General features: G+C 32.1%; 1 protein-coding gene across 2 annotated transcripts; it reads left to right on the top strand.

Moving 5' to 3' along the window:
• The first annotated feature begins 22,694 nt into the window (after positions 1–22,694).
• On the top strand, positions 22,695–27,360 carry LOC100808244 (jacalin-related lectin 3). 2 transcript variants are annotated; one of them, XM_041006770.1, is made up of 7 exons: positions 22,695–23,047; positions 23,187–23,390; positions 23,815–24,267; positions 25,015–25,242; positions 25,354–25,716; positions 26,076–26,297; positions 26,648–27,359. In XM_041006770.1, the coding sequence occupies exons 1-7, from the start codon at positions 23,045–23,047 to the stop codon at positions 26,942–26,944; spliced, it is 1,770 nt and encodes a 589-aa protein (XP_040862704.1). In that variant the 5' UTR covers positions 22,695–23,044; the 3' UTR covers positions 26,945–27,359. The 2 variants fall into 2 exon arrangements, with proteins under 2 accessions (XP_040862704.1, XP_003539332.1); XM_003539284.5 differs by lacking the exon at positions 22,695–23,047 and having other exon boundaries at positions 23,169–23,390; positions 26,648–27,360.
• Positions 27,361–27,852: the final 492 nt, after the last annotated feature.

Below are 27,852 nucleotides of genomic sequence, written 5' to 3'. Positions count from 1 at the left end.
TCATCAGGATGTTCGCAGATTCATCGAACAATGCCTCGATTGTCAACATACCAATTATATCACTAGGAAACCAGTTGGACTACTTGCACCCTTCCCTCTACCAACTCGACCATGGGAAGACTTTTCACTCGATTTCATTGTTGGTTTACCATCTTACTGGGGGTATACAACCATATTGGTGGTTGTTGATAGATTTTTGAAGGGCATTCATTTGGGTCTTCTTCTTCCACACTATACTGCGTACCAAGTCGCAAACCTCTTCCTGGATATTGTTTCTAAACTGCACGACATGCCTAAGAGCCTAGTTTTCGATAGAGACCCCTTGTTTATTAGTAAGTTTTGGCAAGAACTATTCAAATTGTCGGGCACCAAGTTGCATTTTAAGCTCCGCTTATCATCCTCAATCTGATGGCCAGACTAAGGTAATGAATCGTATAATTGAGCAATATTTGTGTTCCTTCATTCATCATTGCTTGTCATCATGGGGGGAGTTCTTGCATTGGGTCGAATGGTCATATAACACATCCTGGAATGCAAGCATTGGAACATCACCATTCGAAATTACATATTGATGAGAATCCTGAAACTGACCAAATACAGGCTAAAGGCCCAAGTAGAGAAGAATAAAGCCCCTGAGTGGAGAAGGGTGAAGGCCCAAGTGGAGAAGGATGAAGGCCCAGAGGCAGAGACACTATCAAGACTATTAATTGTTGCTGAAGGCCCAGATTAATTTGAAGGCCCAAGTTAAATATGTTTTTTAGTTATAATTTTTATTTATTGTAATTTTGGCCCATGTCTATTTTTATCTTTTTGTTCAAATACACTATAAGTATTGGTTTTTTTGAATAAGAAAAGACTTTTGGGCATTTTCATAAAATTGGGTGAGAGTTTCTCTCTGGGTTCCTTGTTGAACCAATCTCAGACTTATCAAGGTAATCCTTGTGGCGTTTACCCTACTTATCTTCCTTCACCGGAAGTGGTGTCTACTCTGACTTATCTTCCTTCATCGAAAGTGGCGTCTACCATGACTTATCTTCCTTCACTGGAAGTGGCGTCAACCAAAAACTCTACAGCCTGTATCAAGCGATCTGCGCCCCGTAAGGTTCACATCATCTGGTATCAGAGCTTCGGCTCTTGATACAGGTTCTATCCTATCCTATTATTTTTCTTTGTAATTTGTCCAGGTTCGTGTTTTGTCCTTGTTCTGTTATTTGCGTTTTTGTTTACATCTTGTTTCGTTCTTGTTTGCGTCTTGTGTTCTGTTATTTGCGTTTTTGTTTACATCTTGTTTCGTTCTTATTTGCGTCTTGTGTTCTGTTATTTGCGTTCTTGTTTACATCTTGTTTCGTTCTTGTTCTTGTTCTTGTCACGTTCTTGTTCTTGTTTCTTGTGTCTTTCACACTTTGTGTCAAAAAAAAAGTTGCAAAAATTTTGAAAAAAAAAAGTGGGTGTTTGATCTTTGAACACGAAATTGAGGCATTTAGAGGTGTTTTTTTGAAAAGAAAATCGTGGAACAAATCCCCTTATCTAGATTCTCCTCTGAATTCTGAGTGTTTTGATATATAGTGGGCCTCAAACAGACAAACGTAGCAAAAGTTATGAGCATTTGAAGTTTACTTGTCATATATGTTATCTTATTTGTTATCATATCTGTTATCCAAATTAAATCTAATTTGTTATCCAAATCTGATCTATTATCCAAATCAAATCAAATCAAATTTTTTTTTATCTAAATCAGATTTGTTATCCAAATCAAATCAAATCTAATCTGTTATCCAAATCAAATCCAATCTGCTATCCAAATCAAGTCCAAGTTGTTATCCCAAATCAAATCTGTTACTCTGATAATTATATTGTCTTTCCTTTTATTTTATATTACCTTGTGTGTCTAATTCGGTCCATCTAGGAACTTAATAGGGAACACGAGTGGTAAAAGGCAAGAGGGAATACATTACACAAAAGCCTATATTGAGAGCATCAAACACGAGTGAACTACCATCAAAGAGAGAAACACGTGAGTAGAGTGTGGTGAGGTTCAAATTTTTTTTTTAAATTACTGCAAAATTCTTTGTTCCTTAATCATGGCAGGAGCTGGTGACAATGGTGGTGTATATCATCAACTGGACGGATTTCAGCGCTTGTTATTGGACGCGATGACTACACAAATGCAACGTTTGTTGAACCGTAATAATGAAGTGCTCTACAGGCGAATAGAACGACTAGAGCACCAAATGAATCCAAATGTTGGGAGACCTTATGGTGGCAACAAAAGGGTCAATGATGGATCGAACCGAATAGAGGGGCAAGACAGAATTGAGGGAGTAAAACTCAATGTATCCTCTTTTAAAGGCAGGAGTGACCCAGACGCCTACGTTGACTGGGAGATGAAGATTCAACATGTATTATCATACAATGATTATCCTGAAGAGCAGAAGGTGAAGTTAGCAGCAGCTACATTCTCAGATTATGCCCTTGTTTGGTGGAAGAAAAATCAAAGAGAGATGAAGAGAGAAGAAGGGCGGGACATAGATACATGGACTGAGATGAGAAGGGTTATGCGAAAGAGGTATGTTCCAACTAGCTACAGTAGAACCATGCGACAGAAACTCCAGAGGTTATCCCAAGGAAGTTTGACTGTTGAGGACACGGATATGGAGATGGCACTAGTGAGGGCCAACATTGAAGAGGTCACCAAAGCAGTGCATGATGGCTTCACCAACAAGATTTCTTTCCAGCACCATGACCAGAAAATTATTCATAAACCTCTATCCCTTAGAGAAGTGTGTGACAACCAAATCAGAAGGAGAGAAAAGAGAGAACAAGAGAGAGACAATAGTGAGACATCACAGAGGAATAGAAAAAGGAAGAGTGATACACTTGAGAGATGGAGTGATACACAAGAGAGAGAGAGAGTGATAATTCTAATCAGTTAACTATTTATGTTTCTCCTAGTGTTTAACCCTTATTGCAGGAATTTAAAGATGTCTTTCCCAAGGAGATTCCTCATGGACTGCCACCTTCAAGAAGCATAGAAAATCAAGTTGATCTCCTTTCTAGAGCTTCATTGCCTAACAGGCCAACTTATAAAAGCAATCCCCAAGAGACTCAGCATAAGGATGCACAGGCCAAAGTTGAGTATGTGAAAAGATTGTATGACCAAGTGAAGGTGCAAATTGCAAAGAAGAATGAAAGCTATACCAAGCAAGCCAACAAGAAAAGGAAGGAAGTGGTACTTGAACCCGGTGATGATCCTGGACATTTGAGGGCAAATGTTTTCCAAGAAGGAGGGAATGATGAGAATCCTGAAACTGACCAAATATAGGCTAAAGGCCCAAGTGGAGAAGGGCAAAGGCCCAAGTGGAGAAGGATAAAGCCCCCGAGTGGAGAAGGATGAAGGCCCAACTCCATCATCTTAGGCCAGATCTCGCAGATGGCCTAGTCCAACTCCTCTCGGCTCGGATTCCCTGCTTTGATCACAGCATTATACATAGCCAGAGGAGCGGTCCCTAATTCTCTCACCTTTGAGTCTTTGAGCCCTGCCATTAATTTGGCATATATTCGGAAGAACTGCTGGAACCCAAATGATCCCACGATCACCTTTCTAGGGACCTGCAAGACTAGGGCTCGGGGACCTTCTGACGCCTCCACCTCTGCTCCAGCTTCTACTTCAGCACCAGCTCCTGCTCCTGCACCTCCATAGATCACAACACCCTCCAGCCCCTCCGCTCAGAGCTCAAACGTTCTGGTGCCAATGCTACAGAGCCTCCACCACGGCTTATGCCTGGTAATGTAGAGTATCCATGACCTGGCTCAGCATCAGCCCATCCTTGGCATGGAGGACTTTATGGCACAAATGGCCTGGCCAGGATTCCAGCCTTTTCCTATAAGGGGAGGTGAGGCTTCTACAGCCCAGGAGTCGCAACTAGAGCCGGAGGACACACCAGAAGACACTCCTGGCGCCACACCTTTAGAGGCCACAGAGGAAGGAGATGTCACTGAGGACACTGATTATGCCGCAGATATGGCAGCAGTGCAGAGCACCTGAGACCCTTGGCCCACTCCAACACAGGACACACCAAGGCCAGCCCAGGATGCTCCCTCCTCACCTCAGGATGACCCAGCACCGTCATAGGAGGATTGATGCCAGGATCTTATTTATCTTCTTGCTATTTAGATACAATTTTTAAATTTTAGTTTTATTTACTTATTTAGCATATTTTACAGCTTTTTGGAACAGTTTACAGTTTTTGAACTATGCACAGTGGTTTGGTTTTTAAAACACGTTTTGGTTTAAATTTTTTGGTGTTTGTTGATTGGTTTGGATTTGGTTGATTGCGTGAATTGCGATGATAGATCATATGCCTTGAATAATTATACGGTAGTTAGAAGAGAAATAACATGAATTAGGGGCGTGAGTGAAAATGTTAGTTTGTTTGACAGGTAAATAGTGAAAGTAATCATTGGCTATAACCCGGTGAGTTGTGTGAACTTAAATTGGGAGAGAACGACTAGCATTGAGTATTGATTTTTGCATGAATCTTTGAATACTGAATGAATGCATGATTTAGAAATGATGAAGGCCATGATTGATTGAATTATCCACTTAGCCAAATAGCCCTACCCTGTTCATGAATGATGAAACCTTTGCACCCATTTTGAGCTTAAACTTGATTGAATGAGTTGAACCTGAGCCTGGTTGAAATTATAATTTGTCTACCTTTCTTTAGGTTGTAGGAGAGCATTGTGGTTCAAAGAAAATTTGTTCCAAATTTGGGGGAGTGTATTAGGTGATTTTGATTGTGGTAAGGAAAGCAACAACCATAGACAATTGTTGAAAGAAGCAGTAAGCATAAACTGCTAAAATAAAAATAAAAAGAGAGAGAAAATGAAAGTTTCAAGAATAAGTAAAGCTTTGTGTGTGATGTTGCTTAAGCTAAGTGTCTTATATGATTGTGGCATATCAATAGAAGTTGGGAATTAAAAGGAAAAGGTGATCTAAGGATGAATGCTCTCCTAGAACCTAAGTTTTGCATCCTAGAAAAACCATGAATTGTTTGTAGCCCAGCCCCATTACAAGCCAAGAAAGTCCTTCAGATTCAATTTGTGTGTTGTAATGACATGAGATGAAATGCAAAAGTTAAGACTTGTGTTGGATGTGGATTTGAAGAATTACCTTAAACGCTTGTGCTTATGAGAGAAACAGTGGTCGTGAGGATTAAGTTGGATGAACCTTCCTTGATACCTGTCTTGCTTGCTAGCTTATTTCATTTGTGCTGCTTAATGAACATGTTCATATCTTTGAAATACTGCATATCTTTGTGAAGGGCTATTGGTTGAAGTATTGTTAATCACCTCTGTTCATGCGATTGAATATTTTGGAATAAACACAATTTTTGGTTAACCATTGTGAATTTTGTCAGTTGAGGACAAGTAAATTGTTCTTTCTTTGCTTGAGGACAAGCAAAACTGTAAATTTGGGGGAGTTTGTTAGTTGTTATTCATGAGTTAGTTTTGTATTAAATATTTGCTAGGAAATAACACTTTACCTCCAATTTATGGTTCTTTTGTAGGAATTGTACATATTTTTATGTTTAGTGTGATTTTATAGAGTAGATACTCACATTTTGTGAATTAATGTTGAAACCACTTTAGTTTCAGGCCAAAAAAAGAGAAGGTTCAAGTAGCTGATGACTCACTCAACGAGGCAGATCTACTCAGTGAGTGTCATCCGCTAAGTGAGGCATACAGCTTGCTTAGCGGGTTGGGAAACCCTAGAAAATGATCAGTCAGAGATGTGCTCGCCCAGCACGCAGCCAGCCCGCCCAGCGAGGTCGTTGTCCCTTCTCGCACTTAGCGTGCCCAACTCGCTAAGCCAAAATTCACTTACTCTCGCTTAGCGAGTCAGTCTCGCTAAGCGAGCTTTGAGAAGCTAAAAGGTCCAAGAGCCTTTAAAACACTGAAATTGGCGAAAATAAGAGTCTTTTGGATAGTTTTAGAGAAAAAAATGCACCAGAGGAATCTAAAGAGACAGAAAGGAAGTAGCTGAGAGAGCTTAGGTTATAGGAGTGAAGTCTAGGGTTTAGAGATTGTAGGAGACATCCTCAACCACTCTTTTCCATTTTCTTTCACTAAAATATGTTCCTTCTTTGTATTGAGAGCTTGTATTACTTGTAATGGAAGGCTAAGCCTCATGGTTGGGAAGTTCTGCTGAAACCTTGATGTAACACTCTTTCACTATATATTTAAGGTTGTTCTTATGTGTTCATTGCTTCTATCTATCATTATTTTTACATGCTTGTGGCTTGATCACCCATTTGTGTGTATAGTTAGGATTTTTAGCATTGGGAAATGCTTTAAAGCCTTAGAATTTGGTAGAGCAAGCTAGAAATCTGTATGTCTAGGAATGGAGTGCAGTGATCTAGTTCATATTATGTTGTATACTTAATGAAACTCTATTAGACTAAGTTTGTTGAGAGATCAAGGATGAAGTTTAAAGAGAGTTAGGCTCATTCACTAGAGGAATCTTGGTTTGAGTAATTTCTCAGCATAAGAACACTAGGATAATGTTAAATAGAGAAAAATACATAATATCATCAAGAGAAATTCAGTAGAACGACCCAACGCTTTTTACTTGATAGTTTTCACTTCCATAATTCTAGATAATTAGTTTATATTCCAATAGACTTTAGTACATAATTCAACTTGATATTTTCTTGCTTTTAATCCATCCAAATGTTTGCATACTGGATGTACAGTGTTTGAGTGAAACAAATTCCCTAAGGATACGATACTCGATCTTACCGTTTTATACTACTTGAGCGAATCGGTACACTTGCCGAAGAGCACTAACAACTGTGAATTATACAATAACCCGACTAGTGTTTAGCCTGAAAAAAATGTTTATGTGCAGTGGTAAAGGAAAAGTGTAGGATTCCTAGTTAGGAATCTAAAGTGTTAAATTGTAGCGCAATGTGTTAAACGTGTTTGAAACACGAGTGTGAGGTCGTGGATATTGTATAATTCATGAGCAGTGTCTGCTTATAATATTGTTGTTGAAATCGAGTATAAGTACAAAGTTGAGCATGTGTTAATTTGTGAGATACACGTAAACATGTGATGATGGATTGTGACATTATGAGATGTTAAATTGTGGACATGAGATTTGGTTGTGAATAAGTGTGTGTTTAACACTTGATGTGATAATACTTGTGTTGTGAGTTGTGAATTATACGATAACCCGACCAGTGTTTACCTTGCGAAAAGTGTTTATGCGCAATGTTAAAAGGAAAGTGTAGATTTCCTTGTTAGGAACCAGTGTTAAATTGTAGCGTAATGTGTTAAACGTGTTTGAAACACGAGTGTGAGGTCATGGGTATTGTATAATTCATTAGCAGTGTCTGTGTGTGAAAGGAATTGGTTTAGGGGTTGGACCTGAATCAAGAAGGTGAAGCCCTAACGAATTCTTCGGAGTCTAGGCCTTGGGGGTAAAGACACTCGGTTTGAGTGCTCTTTTAAGCCTATGTTGATTCCATATGGTTGGAGCATTCTTGCAAAATGGAGTGACCCTGACTGGTCACCTTATGATTTTACTTAGTGAGAGTGACCTGACATACCCATTGTATGGTGTAACTTGTTATGTACTCCTAAGCGCCCTAGGATGGTTTTTCACTGACATGGTATCACATTGCATGTAGGCTTAAGTCTTAGTGTATTTGTTGCATAACGCTTGTGTATTTATTGATATTGATTGATTTAGTGATATTGTGTTTTGATCTTTAAGTACGTGAATGATGTAAAAATGAATGAGATGTGTTGTGTTGTGATGTGATGTTACGCGACAAAGTGGTAGAATTACGTGAGCTATGTTTAAGTAAGTTGTATCTCACTTACATGATATGTATATATAGTTGTCTCGTTTCTCTCTATTAGTTAGGAATGTGATAACTCACTCCTCGTGTGCTATTTGTGTTGGGATCTTGTGATGATCTCGAACTTTGTGTTCGTGAGAGCAAAAGGTTAGGTGAATGGCTATGGAAAACCTTATGCTAGAGGACGCGGGAACACAATGCTCTGATAAGATGTGACATTGGGGTATATGTTTCTATATTAATTGCATGAAGTCTTGGACGGTCTTGTTTGAGCTGAGATGATTTTATTATTTATTTGGACAAGTTTTTATTATGATGCGAAAAAAGTGAATGTAAGCCTTTTACCCTTTTGAAAGGTTTTATTTAAATGTGTTTTAAGAACTTTTAATTAATTATAATTTCTTTTCCTTTTATTATTAGTACATATATGTATGGGATAGAGGGTGTTACATTTAGTGGTATCAGAACAGGTCTAACCTTTCTGCCAATGTGTTATGTGCTTACCATATTCTGGTGTGCACTGTGTGTGATTACTTATGAATGCTTTTGTTGAGTATGCTTGAATTATTAATTGTATTTTCCTTTCCATGATTAAATGAGACTGAGTAATGCTTGTGATGTGCGTTGCATCCTTAATGTATGTTATACCATAAATTCACCATTAAGTCATGAATTATGAGATTGGTCATCTCTATAATTTGTGAAGTGCGGTTGGACATTATGGCAATCCATTAGGTGATGCAGGTAGTCTTGATATTGATTGATAACGCCTTAATGAGCCCTTATCTTCCTGCGTGTATGTTGTTAATAAGCTTATTTCTCTCTTGATGTGTGGATTAGTGTTGTGAAAACCTTTTGAACCTTATATATGCCTTGGATGAGTGTCTTTTTCTTGATGTGTAAACACACGGCTACTTAACTCTCTTCTTTTGTGTGTAGTCATGAATGTGGTTGTTGAAGCTTGCGATTCAGTAATACACCATTAATGGTAGCTTGATTCTTATTTCTTGTATGCACGATATATGCTTGTGGTAGGAACCTATAAGTTTATGTATGTTTGTTGTATGGATGTTTGCAATTCCTTGTTCGTAGCGATGTTAATGCCTTATAGTTTGATGACCTGCATCAAGATATATTTCATAAGGAATATTGTTTTGACCGTACCTTATGGTTCTAATGCAACCTATTCTTTGTGTCGTGTGCTTAAGTCAAGTAATTTGACTACACTTGCAAGCTTGAGAATAATTCATTCTTTGTGTTATAAGCCTACGTCAAACGGTTTGATTATTGATGTTTCTATCACAATCAAGTGATTAGTGACGTCTCCATATGTGTGTACACCATGGTCATGTTTTCGTTCCTAGAATTCATTTGGAATATTTGTTGTTGATTCTGAATGAGTGATCCTTCTTGGTTTAAAAATTATTGTCTCCTAATCAATCGAGTGTTCATCTTATCATGGGTTGCTCATCTTCCAATCATGTCTTGTTAAACTGCTTGATAACATGTCATGTTGTTACTTCTGTTATGAATAGAGAGAGATTTCACCCTTGCCAATCACGTTAAGGTGTTTCGAGAGGAAATACTTGAGTAGGCATGATCCTTGTTACCTGTAGACGAAAGTCAAACTTAGTAAGTCATGTACTTGTGTTCCTTGAGGATGTGTTTATTTACCACCTAAGTGCGAGATTGAGAATCTTGTAGGTGTAGTGCCCATAGAAAATTGTAACCGTAGTTCCCGGGAGATGTCTGGTAAAGATTTGTTTAAGAATATAAAGTAGTTGGAAAAGTTGTGAAGAATAATTAAGAGGTTTAGTGTGAAACCTTAAGAAGAGTGTAAGGTAGTTAGTAAAGCGTTAATTGCTAAGCATGGAAGGGTTCGAGAGTGAGTGTTCTTGTGTAAGGTAGGTGACCTAAAGGATTAGTGATGATAGTTGTATGATTAGCGAGATAAATCTTAGTTCTGTTTACCTTAATCTGGGAAAAGTCTGAGGATGCTCTGATGATTACCTTAGTACATGTCGTGGCCTCTATGTGTACCTGGTCATGTCTTAACAACATCAATGCCCCTGTGTGTTCATGGGATGCATGGACTGGATCTCCCACCTTGAGTTAGCTCTTGTTGTGGTTTTGGTGATTAGTGCTTAGTGTGTTTTGAGTTAAGTTTGAGTATGTGGAGTATCTTAAGGTTGTTATAAACCCTTGGGAATCACCTTTCATGCTAGGCGTTTTAGTATGCATTCTAGTTAGATGATGATAGACTTAGAGTATGCTATGTCTATATGAGAAGTAGCTATAGATCCTTCTTAGGTAGAAGTTGCTTTAGGATGAGGGGAAACTTACTGAAACTGAAACTGTGGCTTATCACTATAATAAAATGACAAAAAGCTCAAACCAATTAAAGAAATACTTGCTCCAAGAAAATTGTTTGCATAGATGTCTGGCATTTTCCTCTTTTCACGTGAACATAATCTTCATTAGTTTGCAGCATATCATTTTTTTTTACTTCACAATACAATTATAAAATATCAATATAGTTTCTTAAAACTTTCCTTCCTACCATTAAGTATGAGAATGAGAGTAACTATCATTACTAAAAAAATGTCTTAAGTATATATTGGGTAAATATCTTGTTAATATTTATTATTATTTTTTATTTCTCTCTTATTACACCATATCGCCTATATATTTACAGTTGATATTCATTATTATTTTGTATTTCTCTCTTTCTTATTACGCTATATTGCCTGTATATTTACAGTTTTCTCACTTCTACCTCTGTTTATTTCATGGAGTGTTCATACATCATTTTCATTTGTATGATGAGGTTTTCAAATATATTTATACTAACTTTCACCTTTTTATTTTATTTTTTATTTACTCTCTTTTTTTATTTCAATCAACTCTATTTTTTTTCTTTCCTATCAAACACTCCCTACTTTTTTTAGGTTGTTTTATTTACTAAACTTGAATGAAGTTGTTTAGTAATTAGAATTAGTACTTTATTTTTGTAAAAGAAATTTGAACTTTGATTGGAAAAAACATTTAGTAAAAATGTTTATATTTGTGAGTTTAGTTTAGTTTTTCATAAAAAAATAATGTTCATCTGTGCGTGTGTGGTATATTTTATATGGTACGCTAAGTCTTAATTTTACTTCATACTTTCATAAAAAAATATTCATCTCCATTTGTCATAAGTTTTCCATAATTTTTATGTTTGTAAAATAAAATATTCAATAAATTATTTAAATAAAAAAGCAATAGTCCTAAAAAAGTACATTCAAATTAAAATTATGATAATAAAATAATTATCGTAATAATTTAGATAATAATGCAACTTTAGAAAATTGTCCATTCTCGTGGATTAAGTTTAAAAATTTGATATATTTGGATAACATCTTTAGTAAAATAGTTTATCCTATAAATTTAATGTAATTTTTCCTATTATTTTTCATAAACATTGTCCATTCTTGTATGTTATATTTAATATATTTTATACGGTAAGTAGAGTCTAAATTTATCTTCATACTTTCATGAAAATCTTCACTTCCATTTGTTATATTTTTATTCATAATTTTTATGTTCGTAAAATAAGAAAATCAGTATAATATTTAAATCAAGAAAGATACAAGCATAAAAATAAATTTCAATTAAAATTATTATAATAAAAAATAATTTTATCATAATAATTTAGATATTAGCGTGACTCTAGATAATTTGTTTTTTACTATGAATTACGTCAAAACTTCTACTTGCTTTTATAAGAAAAAATATATATTCAATCCCATATTTTATATTTTATATATTAATTTTATTTTAATATATTGGGATATGCATAGAAGAAAATAATTTGTCCAAGTATAAGAAAATCATGAAAATTTATTTAAGAGACAAGATAAGAAATAAAAAATGAACAATTATTTGCTTAAAAATTATTTTGAGGCACTAATTTTAAATGGAAAAAATATCTGTGATTTTGTTGATTTAATTTGATTTTTAGTTAATATTTATTAATTATGTAAAATAATTTTTCACATTGATCGCACAAAATTCTTAAATTAAAATATTAATACCTGTGAATTTAGTGTAAATTTAAAATTTTCTTCTTGTGTTTTTCTTTATAAAAAAATTATTTTAGTGTGTTATATTTTATATGATCCGTTAAGCTTAAATTTTTGTTCATGTTTTTATGAAAAATATTCAATAAATCATTTAAATCAAGAAAGTAATGTGCATAAAAAATACATTTGATTTAAATTATAATAGTGCAAAATATAATTTCACCACAAGACATTAAATATATATTAATTATGTAAAATAAATTTTAACAATGATTGGACAAAATTATTAAATAAAAATTTTTAATGCTTGTGAATTTAATGTAAACTAAATTTTCTTCTTGTGTTTTTTTTTATAAAAAAAATGTATTTTCGTGTGTTATATTTTATATAGTAAGTTAAGTTAAAATTTGTGTTCATGTTTTTATGAAAAATATTCAATAAATCATTTGAATCAAGAAATAAATATGCATAAAAACTATATATTTGGTTTAAATTATAATAATAAAAAAATTAATTTCACCATAAAATTTTGTAATGTGACTTCTACTATTTTTTTCCATGATAAAAAAAAATATAATGTGACTTCAGCTAAATTTCACCGTAATACATTTGGATTTTGTTTTTATCAGCTAAAATATAATGCATCCTTTTTTTTTCTTACGTTAAATATGAATCTTATTTGACACATGATTTGGGAAAATTTAGGACAACACATTACACCATACGATAATTATTCATTATATAAATTGTCTTAATATTAGGTGAAAAAACATGATTTCATTTAAGATGATAAGTATATACTGTGGAGTTAAAACTTTTCCATTTCCTTTTCCATATTTTTTAAAGAACTTGGTTGATTATTATGCATAAATAATGAAATAAATTTATTTTTATTTATTTGGCAATATGTATTAATATTCCAAAACTCTTCCGGTGTTTTTTTTTCTATATTAGTTCGGTTTAAATTTTGATATTGACATTTTATTACTCAATAATATTGACAACTGATAATGGTTTTTACATTTAGATTCATGATCAAATATTTTTTTTGAACGAATTCAATTATATTTAATTTTTAAAAAACTCTGATCATGAAGTCTATTTGACATAAAATTTATCTTTATTCATTGACAATTATAAATTTGAAAATTTAAAAGTTATCCTAATAAAATGAACTTGAACTATAAATATATTTCTTAACATGATAATATTTTGTTACAAATCCAGCAAAAAAAAAAATCGTTACAATAATTTTTTGTGATTTTTTATTTTAAGGATTTTTATGAACATATTAACAACTGGTAGGTCCGATTCTTGGAAATAACTCATTAAAGAGGATTCATTTTTTTTTTCAGCATTATTAGTATCTCCAGTAGGATTATAAGTACCGTACTCCTTACAAAATTTTGATTTATTAGTTAAATTGACTACATGTTTGGCTTTTTAAAATGAACTTGATAATTTTTTGTTTTATTTTTTCTCCGGTTGTTCCAATTTGTCAATAATTGCATCAAATAATATTTTTATTATTTTTTCTTCTTCATAATTAATTTTGACTTGTTGATGATGTGGAAATAAAGAAATAATTTTGACTTGTTGATGATGTGAAAATAAAGAAAGTACTTCTAATAAAATTCATATGATAAAATTATCAAAATAAACAACCACACTAAATAAATAAAAAATTATTCTTTGTTATCTATTTTTTTTCTTACAAAATAAAAACCTAACTTGAATTGCAGTAATTTTTGAACAAAACATCAATCAATGTTTAATTCAAATTTCAATTCAAAATTGGATTTTGAATTATTAATTTCTATATTCTTTTTTTTTAAATAGTAGTTCTAGCAGTGGACTTGCTTTCTTCAAATTGTTTTTCATTGTTAAGAAAAGGTAACAAAGATAAAATATCAGCCTGTTTTATAGTAATTGTTATTAATCATTTATTAATTCTTATTGTTTTAAGGTCAATCTATGCATCTGGATAATATTTTGCCTTGTATTTAATTTGTCACATGATTAAAGAAAAATTACTTTTGTAGTTTGGAAAACGGGTGACTTGTGTCTCAAATTTATGCTTTAACAAAATTTGTTTTTTTTTTACTAAAAAATTAACGTAAAATTAGGACAATCAAATACATATTATAACAAATTAATATATTAAACTATTTTAAATAAATCTTTTAAAACACTATATATGTATGCCACACATTATTTTATGAAACTACTATTTACTTAATTTTTGTTTTAAAATTATTATGATTTAACTTTTTAAAGTTATACAAATAAAAAATTTATTTAAATGTATATATATAGATACATTCATATATGAAGGCACATGATTTGGGAAAAATTAGGTCAATAAATATATTAAACCTATAACTTTATCATGCAATTAAAAAAATTCCTGAAAATGATAATCATAACCAAAAATTAATTGTTGGATCGAGTGGGCTCAGAATAATTAAGAAGGGGGGTTGAATTAATTATTCCTAAACCTTTACTAATTAAAAAATTACTCTTTTAATGCTTTTACTAAAATTGTTAAGAGAATGAGGAGTAGAAGAGAATATTGACAGAAAGTAAAAGCGAAAATTAAATGCACAGCGGAAAGTAAAAGAGTAGGGAAGAAGGAAACAAACACACAAGAGTTTTTATACTAGTTCGGCAACAACCCGTGCCTACCTCCAGTCCCCAAGCGACCTGCGGTCCTTGAAATTTCTTTCAACCTTGTAAAAATCCTTTTACAAGCAAAGATCCACAAGGGATGTACCCTCCCTTGTTCTCTTTGAAACCCTAGTGGACGTACCTCCACTAGAACTAATCCACAAGAGATGTACCCTCTCTTGTTCTCAGTCAAACCCAAGTAGATGTACCCTCTACTTGTACCGCAAAGGATGTACCCTCCAATGTGTTAAGACAAAGATCTCAGGCTGTTAAACCTTTGATACTTTGTGAATGTGGATACAAAAAAATTCTCAGGCGGTTAGTCCTTTGAACACTTTTGTATAAGGGAATGGGAAGAATCAAAAGAATTCTCAGACTGTGTCGTTTTGAATTCTTTGACAAGGGAGAAGGGAGACACAAAAGAATTCAAGCGGTTAGTCCTTTGTTCTTTTGGAAAAGGGAGAAGAGAGACACAAAAAAAATTCAGGCGGTTAGTCCTTGGTGAATTCTTTTTGGCAAAGGGAGAAGAGAATGAAAAGATGAATAGTACAAGTTTTCAAGGTTTAGAAAACCAGAAAACTTCAGAAAGCTTTTGGTACAAAGAAGAAGAAGAAGTTCAAAGAGATTCAAATAGATTCAAGACTTGTAAAGGATTGTATGAATAATTGTTCAAGATTGGTTGAAAATGCAAAACAAAACTTCGCTTTTATAGACTCTTCATGTCTAGTCAAGAAGGCCACTCAGAAGAGTTAAAACTTTTAGAAAAACTTAAAACCCATTTGAAAAAGTCAAAACCTTTTTGAAGAGTTACATCTTTAGATTTTTCAGAAACAAACACTGGTAATCGATTACCAAATAAGTGTAATCGATTACACAAAGCTTTTGAGTGAAACAATGTGACTTTTCACATTTTAATTTGAATTTCAACGTTCAAGGACACTGGTAATCGATTACCAAAACATTGTAATCGATTACAGCATTTTGAAAATATTTGGAACGTTGTAAATTCAGTTTGAAAATTTTTTCAAACTCATTTTGCTACTGGTAATCGATTACAACAATATGGTAATCGATTACCAGAGAGTAAAAACTCTTTGGTAAAGGTTTTGTCAAAAACTCATGTGCTATTCAAAGTTTTGAAAAAAACTTTTTAAAACTTATCTTGATTGAGTCTTTTCTTCATTCTTGAATCTTGAGTCTTGAATCTTGAATCTTGAATCTTGAATCTTGAGATCTTGAATCTTGATTATAGACTTTCTTCTTGAGTCTTGAATTCTTCTTGATTCTTGAACTCTTGACTTGTTCTTGATTCACTTGAGATGTTCTTTTATTCACTTGAGTTGTTCTTTGATTCACTTGAGCTTTTTGTTTATCACCTGCTTCCACATTAATTTCTCAAGATGTATAAAAATCTCATCCATAAAAAAATAAATCATAGAGGATATTTGGTATCATGTTAAGTTGAAAAAACATAATAATATATCCTTGCTATATAGGTTGTCATCTAAATCAACCTAAAATGAAATTTAATTGTGTTGTCTTCTTTTATGTTATTTGCAACAAATAAATCAGTGCATTCGCTAGGAAGAATAGGTTCTCACGTGCCATGCCCAACAACCTTTAATCAATTGAAACATAAACATCAGTAAAACAATTAACTTGAATGTTACTTTTGATTATGCAAACCCCCACCCAGAGGGAAATAAAGATAAAAAGGGAAGGAAGAAGCCATCATGGGTGACCAACAACGAGGACAATAAACCTGTAATTTTACTGTCAATTAATTGAGAAATTGAAAACGAAAGTTGAAAGTGTAATATAATAACTAAATGTTAAAAAAAATGTGAGAAAAGAAGAAAACTACAAAGTTTTGTTTCCTATCTCTTTACACCTCCACCGTAAGTCACACCCCGATTGATCTCCTCTCACCAACCCATACCTTTTTCAGTCCTGTGTCTAATGGGTGTGTAATGTAACCTTTATATAGAAAATTTATGTATATGTGTATATATCTCAATATCTTTCAATATATATTTTTTAATACTATTAAAACAATTCTTTTATTTTCAATAAATGATTTTTTAACGTAACGATATTTTTTTGAAATGTTTAATGCTATTTAATAAAATTATGATTGTCACGTTGAATGTTAAACAATAATAAAACTTTTAAGGAATCTTGGAAATGTTAAACGCTAAATTTTTTAATATCTTATTTATTTGATTGATTAAAATCCTTTTAACACATCATTTTGATTTATTCAAATATTCGTATTACTATAAATTGACACTAATTGGAAAATTTACCAAATGTGTGTATTGGATTTGATTATCACGTTAAATGCTATTTAATAAAAAAATAATAGAATTTCAAAAATTGCACACCTCAATCATATATATTTTCAAAAATGTACCACCTACTTTTTTTTATATAAAGAAGATAAAGATAAATACACGTTACTTTCTTATAACAGAAAATTAAAGAAAAAAGTTGTTTTTGTATTCTCAACATAACATCCTCAACATATTTAATTTAATTTTTCACCATATCCCACGGGTTTATTTGTTCATATTTATTTGTTAATGATGATTTGACTGTTACGATTTTTTTATATCTTACGAATTTAATTTGTGAATAAACATATTTATTACAAATTTAATTAGAGAAAAATTAATGGTACAGGTATAATTGTTAGATTTATTTGTTAATGATGATTTGAATATTAGATTTTTTTATAACTTACTAATTTAATTTATGAGTAAATATATTTATTAAAAATTTGGTTAGATAAAAATTAAGGACTATCGAAATTTAAATCCTTTTTAAATGTATTATAAATTATCTTTTTACAGAATATTATAAATTATCTTCTTATTACCAAAAAACAATATTTCAATTATGAATTCTTTAAATTTAGTCACATATTTATAAAATTATTATTTTTAATTATTATCATTTGTCATGAGATAAATTTTAACTATATTAAAAATGTTCATTAAAAAATTATTAATATTTTTAATTATAAAATTATTATGTTAATTTATTTTATTGATTAATACCACTAATTAAAATATCATTAATGTGAATAATCTGATTCAACAAATCAACGGTTATTATAAAATAAAACTTCAATTTAATGGTTTTAAAATATTCAAGTTCTCTTTACATAATAAACGATTATTTACGATTAGAATTTTAATTTAACGGTTCAAAACATTTCAACTCTCATTTATTGAATATGTATTTCTCTTTATATTTTATTTTCTTCCAGAACTACCCCATCATCCCCTTTTATATCCCAAAAATACTTTATGCTTCTCCTTTTATATATATATATATATATATATATATATATATATATAAAGATATACTGTAATTGAGATTAGTTGGTTGAGCTGGGATCAAAGCTCAAGACTCAAGAGGATGTGATCTCTAATACCACCTTACGAGACTTAATTCCATTTCTTCTTTTATACAAAATTGTGAATTTCAAAGGAATGGTCGTGACAAGATCGATACCTCTCTAGGCTGTTGCTACGCATATGCAGAGAGACAAAAGTGTCCTATTGCAAGTGAAGACGTTTCTAGTGTTTTTCCAAACTTATGAGAATAGTAAAACTGAAACTAACTAAATATGACAAAGTGTTATTCCATCTGTTTCTTAGACTAAATTATCTAGTTCATTAAAATTAAAAAAAATTATTAATTTGGGTGTTAATTAACAATAAATTTACTTTAAATTTATAATTTTTTTAAAAATTATTTTTATAATTAATACTTCTCTATTTTTTTTAATTGATTGTTAATACATTCTCTTTCTTCTTAAAATTTGAATATTTCTAGTCTAGAAAAATTATTACAAAAAATATTATAGATTGAATCTTATAAAAAAAAAAAAAGTATATGTGAAGTTGCAAAATGCAAATTTTAAGATATCTAGGCAACGTGCATTGTGTTGGTTGCGTTAGTTTTCTAAGTTGGCCTTAAAAGGTACAATTTATTTTATTTTTAGAAGGCAATCAAGTAGCCTGCCAAGAAAATAAGAAAATAGAAATAGAATTGCGTGTTGAGAAATTCATTTGATCTTTCCTCCTTGTTTTTCCAATAATAAAAAAGTAGTTTTCTTTAAAGTGGCATCAACGCAAGATTTCAAGGAGTTCAACTCTCTGGATCATAACGGCGTTTCAATAATTAGCAACTTGACACTCGATAAACAACATTTATGAATTATAATATCTTCCATGCTTATGCAATGACATATTCAATTTGTTAGTGTATTTTAGATACGCGTTAGTACTCATGTTGAACGGAAAAATTACACATTTTAAAACAAAAATGCCAAAGCAATTATGTTGTAGTTTTGGTTTGAAAGTTGGTTTGCGTTGGAGACACAATGAAAACCATTGGATCCTAGTAATCACATGATTAAAAGTAAACATCATGTGTGCCCTTGTGTTTCTGTTTCCCTTAAAATATTGCTTAAAGTGGATTCTCATAAAACAAAAGCAGTGTTAGAATCAAGGAAATCCTTTCAGGAAAGGCTACCACATCTAAGGAATCAAAATTTAGATTTCTTATATTTTCTTATGCTTTTCTTCTAACCACAACTTGGGACTTGGGACCACAGGTACATCTGTTCTTTTTACCTGACTGAAATTCACAGTTCTTTTTGTTAGCTGTTGAAGTGGTGTCATAGTTAAAGAACCACTGCTGAAAGGAAAAAAAAAAAAAAAACCTTCCGAAAAAATATGGGGGCTACTCAGAAGGAACTAAATTTATCAAAATAAAATAAAATAGAAGAGTAATTGAACATTTGAATACAGAATTCTTCAGAAGATTTGCAGTAGTTTACCAGAGTCTTACTTGGACTGCTTCCAGATACAGAAAAATGAAAATTAAGGGTCTATTTGATTTCTTTCTCACTTTTTAATTTTAAAATTTGATTTCTAATTTCTAAAACATTTTCACACTACTAAATAATCAATTTCTCATCTAAAATCTATAAAGTTTTGGGAACTGTTTCTAAAACAATTATTTTAAAAACCACAAAAAAAAAACACCCTAGAAAATGCTCTTATTTTTTTTTCTTCTGTTTTTCATCTTATTCAACTTCTCTTTGGACTATATCTTGCATTTTAAAAACTAATAACTATTAAAAATAGAAATTCTAATCCTAGTTGCTATTGCTACAATCAATCTGGTATTAACTCCTTGACAGTGCCTGAAGGGTTGACAAACATACCTTTACAAATTCAAGCACATTTTTTTTGTATCAACCACAAATATCCATCACTAGAGGTAGTCTGTTGGAGCTGGGAAGAATGATCTGGCCTATGGATGATGAAGTTTTCATTATGAGTATTTAACGCAAATACATACCTAACTTTATATTAACATTAACGAGATTTGGAATTCAAAATTACTGAATAAGCCAAAACACCATGCTAGTTGATCTATATGCTGATGGTTACAAAGGGGGGTGTATTGGATTGGGATTTTGAGAGAATATTTTGACAAAAACAATCTTGAAGATTTTAAAAGATTATGTGGGATTGTATTGATTTTGTGGGATTTTAAAAGATTTTTTTTAAAAGACTTTTTACAATCAGGATTCTTAACCCAAGATTTTAATGGATTTCTAACACAGATTTTTAAGATTTCAAAGTACTTTATGGATTTTTAAGATTTTGAAAGATTAATACATTTTAAACAAAAAAATAACGGAAGTTACAAAAGTGAATGGAAAAGATGATAAATAAATTATAATGTTTGAATAAAGAAAATAAAAACGATAGAAATTATTCCCGCTAGAAACTCCACCCCCAACAACGATCTTCAAATACTCATAATCAACCATACTTTTTCCTCGAAGTTTGTTGTGACTTGGGTGGGACTAAAAAAAAAATCATTGTTAATATACTACAAATATTATAATTTACTAAATTTATAACTATTAATATATTTAAAAGATTATGAACTTAGCTCACCTTTAAGTAATCTTTCCATACATCCTCATGAGCAGTGAAAGTTTTTCCAATTGGGTCCCATCCAAAGCCAGAGTTGTTGCGCATAAGGGTTGACATCATGTTATACTGGTTTCGAAACCACTTCATCCGACTCAAATAATGACTATAAGTTTTAGGGAATTTAGTTTTTGCATTGAGTTGAGGAAGTATTATTCGTTCTACATTTTGTTTGCTAAGTGACCCATTGGCATCACACAATCCCCTATTCATAGCATCCACCAAGAGGTGCAACAACTCATTGGTATCCTCCATAGTCCAAGATACATAATTATCTTTGTCTCTACTCTTTTCTTTGTTATTTTCTTGTGAATCCCCCATTTGATCGCTAATATATATATAAGAAACTAGTTATTTGACAAAAATAATTATTGTTTCCTAATTGTCAAAAGTATAGTGACTATATCCCGAATAATATACAATTCAATAGAAAAACCAATAAAAAACTACCTAATAATAAAATAAGGGTCATGCTAACATGCGCACTTAGGGCACATGTTAAGGATACTTCCAATAGTAACTATGTCTTAAAAACAACAATTTTTTACTTTTAAAAAAGTAAATTGCACAACTTTCAATACAAAATTTCTATACATAATACACTAACAAGTGTCTTAAGGGCACATGTTAGCATTTTCCATAAAAATAATACTCATATATCATAAAATCATTTAAAAAAAACTATTAACAAAATAACAATAATAATAACACAATAACAATTAAAAAATTATTAACACAATAATAATAATAATAACACGCTGTCAAAAAAATAATAATAACACATTAATAATTAACATTTTAATAATAACACAAGAAAATAATAATAATAATAATAATGGACGTTGTAAAAAAACAAGTTGAAGAAACAGAAAAAAAAGAGTTTTTTATTTTGATTTGCATATACAGTACTAAAAAAAAAGCAATATGAAATCTTGATGCATATCAATTGCCATTCTTTTGATGCATATTCATTGCCTGGACGTTGAAAACAATATGAATACGAAATCTTGAAGCATATACAGCACCCTTTTCTTTTGATTTGCGTAATATACATATATTGACTATCGATTGCCATTAAAAAAATAGGTAAAATTGATTGAAAAGTTGTAAGAGAATGAACCTGGTAGTGGTTTGTGTCTTGTTCGGCAGGAGAAGAAAAAGCCTTTGGAAGATTATGAAAAGTCTAAAGGGTTTGGGTGAGATTGTTGGACGAGTATTTTATGTGTATTTCTAACTAAAAAGTCTCTCAAAATCCATTCCACAAAAGAATCCATCAAAATCTATTTACTTTTGAATACCAAAAGACATTTTAAAAGTGGTAAGAAATCTCAATTGAATACCAACAGATTTTGTTGCCCTGAAAAAAAAATCTTTATTGTCTTAATTGAATACCACAAGATTTGTTTATATTTTATAAAAGTCTTGATTGAATACCACAAGACTTTTTAATCATAAAAAAGTCTTTTAAAATCCTTTGAAATCTTAATCCAATACACCATCTGAAAATAATTCTCCCAAGCAATATTTGCATAATGCTAAATATCAATTTAAATAGTATATGGATTAACAACATCCAGTTTAGCACCATTTCAAACCATGGAAGGTACACAATCATGTGGTTTTATCAGTGGCACAAAGATTGATTACTTTCTAACTATTAGGTTTGTCTTACTAATTAGCAAATTGCACAAAGATTTTGTTTATATTTTCTGAACCATATGAGTATTTTATTCAGTATACCTCTTGATTAATTTCCAACAATTAAGTTTGTCTTAATGTTTAACAAATAGAAGGGAGTTTGTCTTCTTTTTTTTCTCTAAAAATGTTAATTATTTTTTTTTATCAACATGATCACCGTGAATTTCAAAACAATGCGTACTAATTCTTGAATGACAAAGCATGAAGAGAGAAGAATATGCAATGCAATGCAATTGTTAATGGAAATTAGGTAGGCAGAGTAAACATTCAATAATAGATGGACAGCACCTGTATTCCTATAAATATTCCAAATATGAAATTTAATGTAACATGGAAAGTTCCATCAATTTCACATATAGATTTTTGTTGTGAAAATGGCGAATAATAATATTGTGGGAAAACACTGTTATGTGAATGTGACAGTCACAGACTCATGAAATGAAAATGTCTAAGTCTAAAAACATGAGACTGATTTCTATGAAGAACCTGATTCCATTGCCTTTCAACTGTTCCCCTCCATTGTGGATTCCAATTAGCTGCTTCTACATAGCTAGTCACCTGTCAAGCACAAATATGCCTTTTTGTTTCCATAAACTTCTCTTATGCATTCCCCTAAACATACCCTTTTGCTGCCTTAAATTCCTCATAACTCAAAAGCTTTCCCTACACTTGAACTTAAGGTTTCTCTATCCAACTTGTATTTTTCTCTTCCAACAAGCACAAGAAGATGGTACTGCATGCTTAAAGAAGTTTTTGTTACTTACGAATGAAGTCACCTTTTTTGTTGTAGCAAAGTATTTGTTCAACTACTTTTTTTGTTTTGCCTCACTTTTCTAACACCTTTGAATTAAATGGTGTTTGGAGTGCAGAGTTTTGAGGAGAAACCAGTATCAGTTGGACCATGGGGTGGGAATGGAGGATACCGTTGGGATGATGGTGTATATTCGACGGTTAGGCAATTGGTGATAGTTCATGGGGAAGGAATTGACTCAATTCAGATTGAATATGACAAGCAAGGGAGTTCTATCTGGTCATTGAAGTATGGTGGAAGTGGAGGCTATAAAATTGACAAGGTAAATTTTCCATGCCCTTAGTTGAAAGAATAAGTATGCTAATTGATTCCTAGAAATGTGGCATAGATATGACACAACATGGAGATGAGTATACAACAAGTTCTATGGTTAATTGGTTATAACAAAGTATAAAATTAACTTAAGACAAATCTTAAATGAAAAGAAAGAATTTAGGGCCTTTTGATCCCTATAGTTGCAAAATATGGTTAAGACATAAGAGTATTCAAAGTGTTTGTACTTTGTAGTCCGTAGAGTGTCCAACATAGATACATATCTAACATGTTACAAGAAAAACTAACAATTAACATTTGTTAATAAAAAAAAAAACATTTGTGTATACAATCATGAAGTGTTTGTGCTTCTTTGGTTGTTACTCATCAAACTCGTGTGTTATATCGATTAAATATTTATGATTGTGCTGCAGATCAAGCTTGATTACCCAGAGGAGTTCCTAACATCAGTTGATGGATACTATGGTAGCTTAAATCAATGGGGACCAATCTTCATTCGGTCACTTAGTTTTGAGAGCAACAAGAAACTCTATGGACCATTTGGAGTTGAACAAGGGACATATTTTTCGTTGCCAATGACAGGTGGCAAGATTATTGGGTTCCATGGCAGGTACGGTTGGCACCTCGATGCCATTGGAATCAATGTGAAGTCCTCTCAGCAACAAAAGCCTTCCAAAGCTTTGTCTTTTTCACAGAACTACATGACTAACACCAATGACAATGCTAGTTATTCTGTAATACAAGGAAGTGTTGGCCAAGGCTATGATATTGTTCTTGCTTTAAAACAGAAAGATGATTTTGGAAAATCTCCAACCGTCAAGATTTCTAGCTTCAAAGAACCAAACAATGTTGAACCAAAAGAAAAGGTAATAAAGATAAAGTGAGCCTTCGTGAATATTCTTTCTTTGAAGTGTTACTTAATTTTCTTCTCAATTTTAGCTATGTTTGGATATTTAATTGTGAGTAAAATGGAATAGAATGAAGACAAATGTTAGCAACATAGCTCTAACACACTCTATTATTAATTGAAATTATTGGAAAATCACTAAATTTTGTGAGACTCAATTAGTCAATTCTCATTAGATAAGTCTCATTCTCATGATTTTGTGGTTTTCAATAAATTCATAGAAGAGAGCATTTTACTAGCACTCCTCATGAGAATAGAGTGTAATAGAGTTGAGTGATATGGAACAAAGTTTCATACATTTCTCCAATCAAATTTGGAGTTCTACCTTGGTATTATAATACAAACCTTAATACACATATTATGAAGATGAAACTCTAATTCTAATCCGAGACAATACCAAAAATATTAAACAATAGCGTCTGAATTTTGTCCTTTAATTGTTTGAGACTTTTATGATAGAACAGAGAAAAACAGAATCATTCCATGAATCCATCACACACATTCCCAGTTGGAGGGTGAGAAAAGAGTATTAGAAGGAATGGGATGAAATGCATTCCATCAGGTTTTGCTTCATTTCATTCTATTTTAAACCTTACAACCAATGAAAGCTAGTATCATTCCATTCCATTCTATTTTACACCTTCCATCAATCCAAGCATAGCTGGCATTTGCATCAAATCAAACTGAGAATCTCTATTCGCTTCAGGTAGTTTTCGTGGAGAAGGTACCACCAATGGTTGAAGGTGTAGTGACATATGGGCCTTGGGGTGGCACAGGTGGATATGTGTTTGATGATGGTCCCTACACAGGAGTTAGGCAAATTGACATGTCCCGCAATGTTGGAATTGTCTGGATTAGAGCTTTGTATGATCTGGATGGAGAGCCTGTATGGGGATACAAACATGGTGGGGCAGGAGGATTCAAACATGAAAAGGTAAACTTACAGTTAATAAGCCTTTGTAGTCTACTATTACCTAATAAACTAGACAATTGGGTTTACTTTCTTCTTCTTTTTTTAACCATTTTGTGTGCCATCATGTTGCAGATAATCTTTGATTTTCCATATGAAGTTCTCACACATATATCTGGCTACTATGGATCTCTGATGTACATGGGGCCTGCTGTTATAAGGTCACTTACTTTCCACACCACCAAAAGGCCCTATGGACCATTTGGAGATGAATATGGAACTTATTTCACAACAAAGCTGAGAGAAGGGAAGGTTGTGGGTATTCATGGAAGAAGTGGCTTATTTCTAGATTCTCTCGGTGTGCATGCTATAGAAGGAAAAGTAATAGTGCCTGTGGCAACAGCTCCTTCCATGGAAATCATCTCAAAAGAACCAAATATTTCTGAAATAGACAATCCTCAACGGCCAGTTGTTGCCAAACCAGCCCCTATTGAACAGGTATTCCTTGAATCATTTTGTATTTTAAATTAAACTATTCATTTAGTCCTTATACTTGTCCACAGTTTTAGTCTCTATGAAAAAAAATTATTAAGGTTTACTATTGTAGTCCCTAGACAATTTTTTTTGTGGTGGTTTATCACCACCAAAAAGTTTTCTCTAACATTAATGACAGGCCAAAACATAACTTTTATGCATGTGTTGAGACTAAAACTTCAATTTTCTCATATAGGAACTAAAACAGAAAATGAAAACAACTATAGAAACCAAGTGAATGTTTTACTCTTTGATGCATCACCTTTTAGCATTATATTGAAGAGGATATTCTATTCACTTTTGCTCCCTATTTCACATCACAGGCTTCGCGTTGTGTGATTAAAGAACCAGCTCCATGTGGACCAGGTCCATGGGGTGGGGATGGAGGTAGACCCTGGGATGATGGAGTCTTTTCTGGGATTAAGCAGATTTATATGACAAAAGCACCTGAAGGCATTTGCTCGATTCAGATTGAGTACGACAGATATAAGCAATCTGTATGGTCTGTAAAACATGGTGGTAATGGAGGAAATACCATGCATCGGGTATGGATATGAATTGATTCTCATTTTTTCCACTTTGTTTTAGAGTAAATAGTATATGCACATAGTGTGTAGAGATTTTACGTTGTCATTCAATCACAAATTATCATGTATAGTAAGTTTGTTGACTTTTTACAGTAATTATCTTAAAAGTGATGTCTAGTATGATTTCTGATTGACTAACAAGATAAATATTTTTACACTGAGAGTGCATAGATATTCAACTCATTTTTTAACCACATCCATTTTGTTTCGTACTCATCATTCATTTTCTTGGATCATGCATGATTGCTAACACAAAAATGGACTAGACTATGCATTCTTGGTCTTATTCATGCCTAATGTGATTCTAGATAAAACTGGAGTACCCAAATGAGGTTCTCTCTTGCATATCTGGCTATTATGGTTCAATCACCGCTGATGAACAACCTATAATCATAAAGTCACTCACATTCCATACTAGTCGAGGACAGTATGGTCCTTTTGGTGATGAAGTAGGGAAATATTTCACTTCAACCACAACAGAGGGCAAGGTGGTTGGTTTGCATGGGAGGAGTAGCATGTATTTGGATGCAATTGGGGTCCATATGCAACACTGGCTAGGAGGAATTCAGAAAACTTCAAAGTTATCCTTCTTCAAGCTATTTTGATTTGTGAAGAACAATAATTAATGAATGTGTAGAGTGATGAGATGATATAGCATGATTACTTGTATACTATCTAAATAATGTTTGGTGAATGTTCTAGCCAACTTAAGATTTGTTATACAAAGTGAATAATGCTGGCGATAATTTCTTTCACCTCTCAAGGTTTCATTTCATTTAACATATTTTCAATGCAAATACTAAAGGTAGCTGATTCAGAAATGTATCTCACGGCGATTTTCAATACATAGCAATGTGGTTTTCATTAAGAAAAATGTATTGTTAATTTCTGGATCAGTATCAGTTCAATCTCACTGTGTTGCAAGCAGTTATAATAAGGAAACTAACAACAATGTTTTGTAATTCGTTTATTCATGGGCTTAAGTCATGAAAATTGTGGCACATAAGAGGGATTGAACTGTATGTTTTAGATCTTACCCTTTTAAAAATGAAAACTAAGAATTGTCAATCTTTAAAATACTTTAAAAAGTAGAAAAAGTCAAACTTAACCTCTCCATACCAACACTTCCTTGACTATGGTAAAAGAGAAAATGATCTATTATTAGAGAATGTATCTATATTCACTTATACTGATATAAGAGTAATAAAAAGATGCATTATTTAATAGTAATAAGGTAAACTCGTCTTGAAGTTCATTCACAGTTGGACAGCGTTCACAAAAATATATAAATGATGCTCCAAATTTTGCTAGAGAAGTTAGTTTCTACCTTCACCTATTAAATATGAATTATTTCATTTTTAACTTATCTATAACTAATTTATTTGAAACCAAGCGTGCTTAATTAATAATATTACATTTCATTGACATTGACTCTTAAAGTTGATTAGTATTTAGTCTCTGTTAGATTCTTTTCAACGTAATGTTGAAAAAGTCTCCTTCCACTTCTGGTAAA

The sequence above is a fragment of the Glycine max genome, chromosome 11 (assembly GCF_000004515.6).
Source record: "Glycine max cultivar Williams 82 chromosome 11, Glycine_max_v4.0, whole genome shotgun sequence".
Classification (NCBI taxonomy): domain Eukaryota; kingdom Viridiplantae; phylum Streptophyta; class Magnoliopsida; order Fabales; family Fabaceae; genus Glycine; species Glycine max.
Note: the sequence above shows the minus strand (reverse complement) of the source record. Positions and strands in the feature narration are given on the sequence as shown.

Coding starts and splice junctions, on each gene's coding strand:
- LOC100808244 (XM_003539284.5), top strand. CDS start 23,169: ATGGTGTTTGGAGTGCAGAGTTTTGAGGAGAAACCAGTATCAGTTGGA. Junction 23,391..23,814: donor GAGGCTATAAAATTGACAAG/GTAAATTTTCCA, acceptor ATTGTGCTGCAG/ATCAAGCTTGATTACCCAGA. Junction 25,243..25,353: donor GAGGATTCAAACATGAAAAG/GTAAACTTACAG, acceptor ATCATGTTGCAG/ATAATCTTTGATTTTCCATA.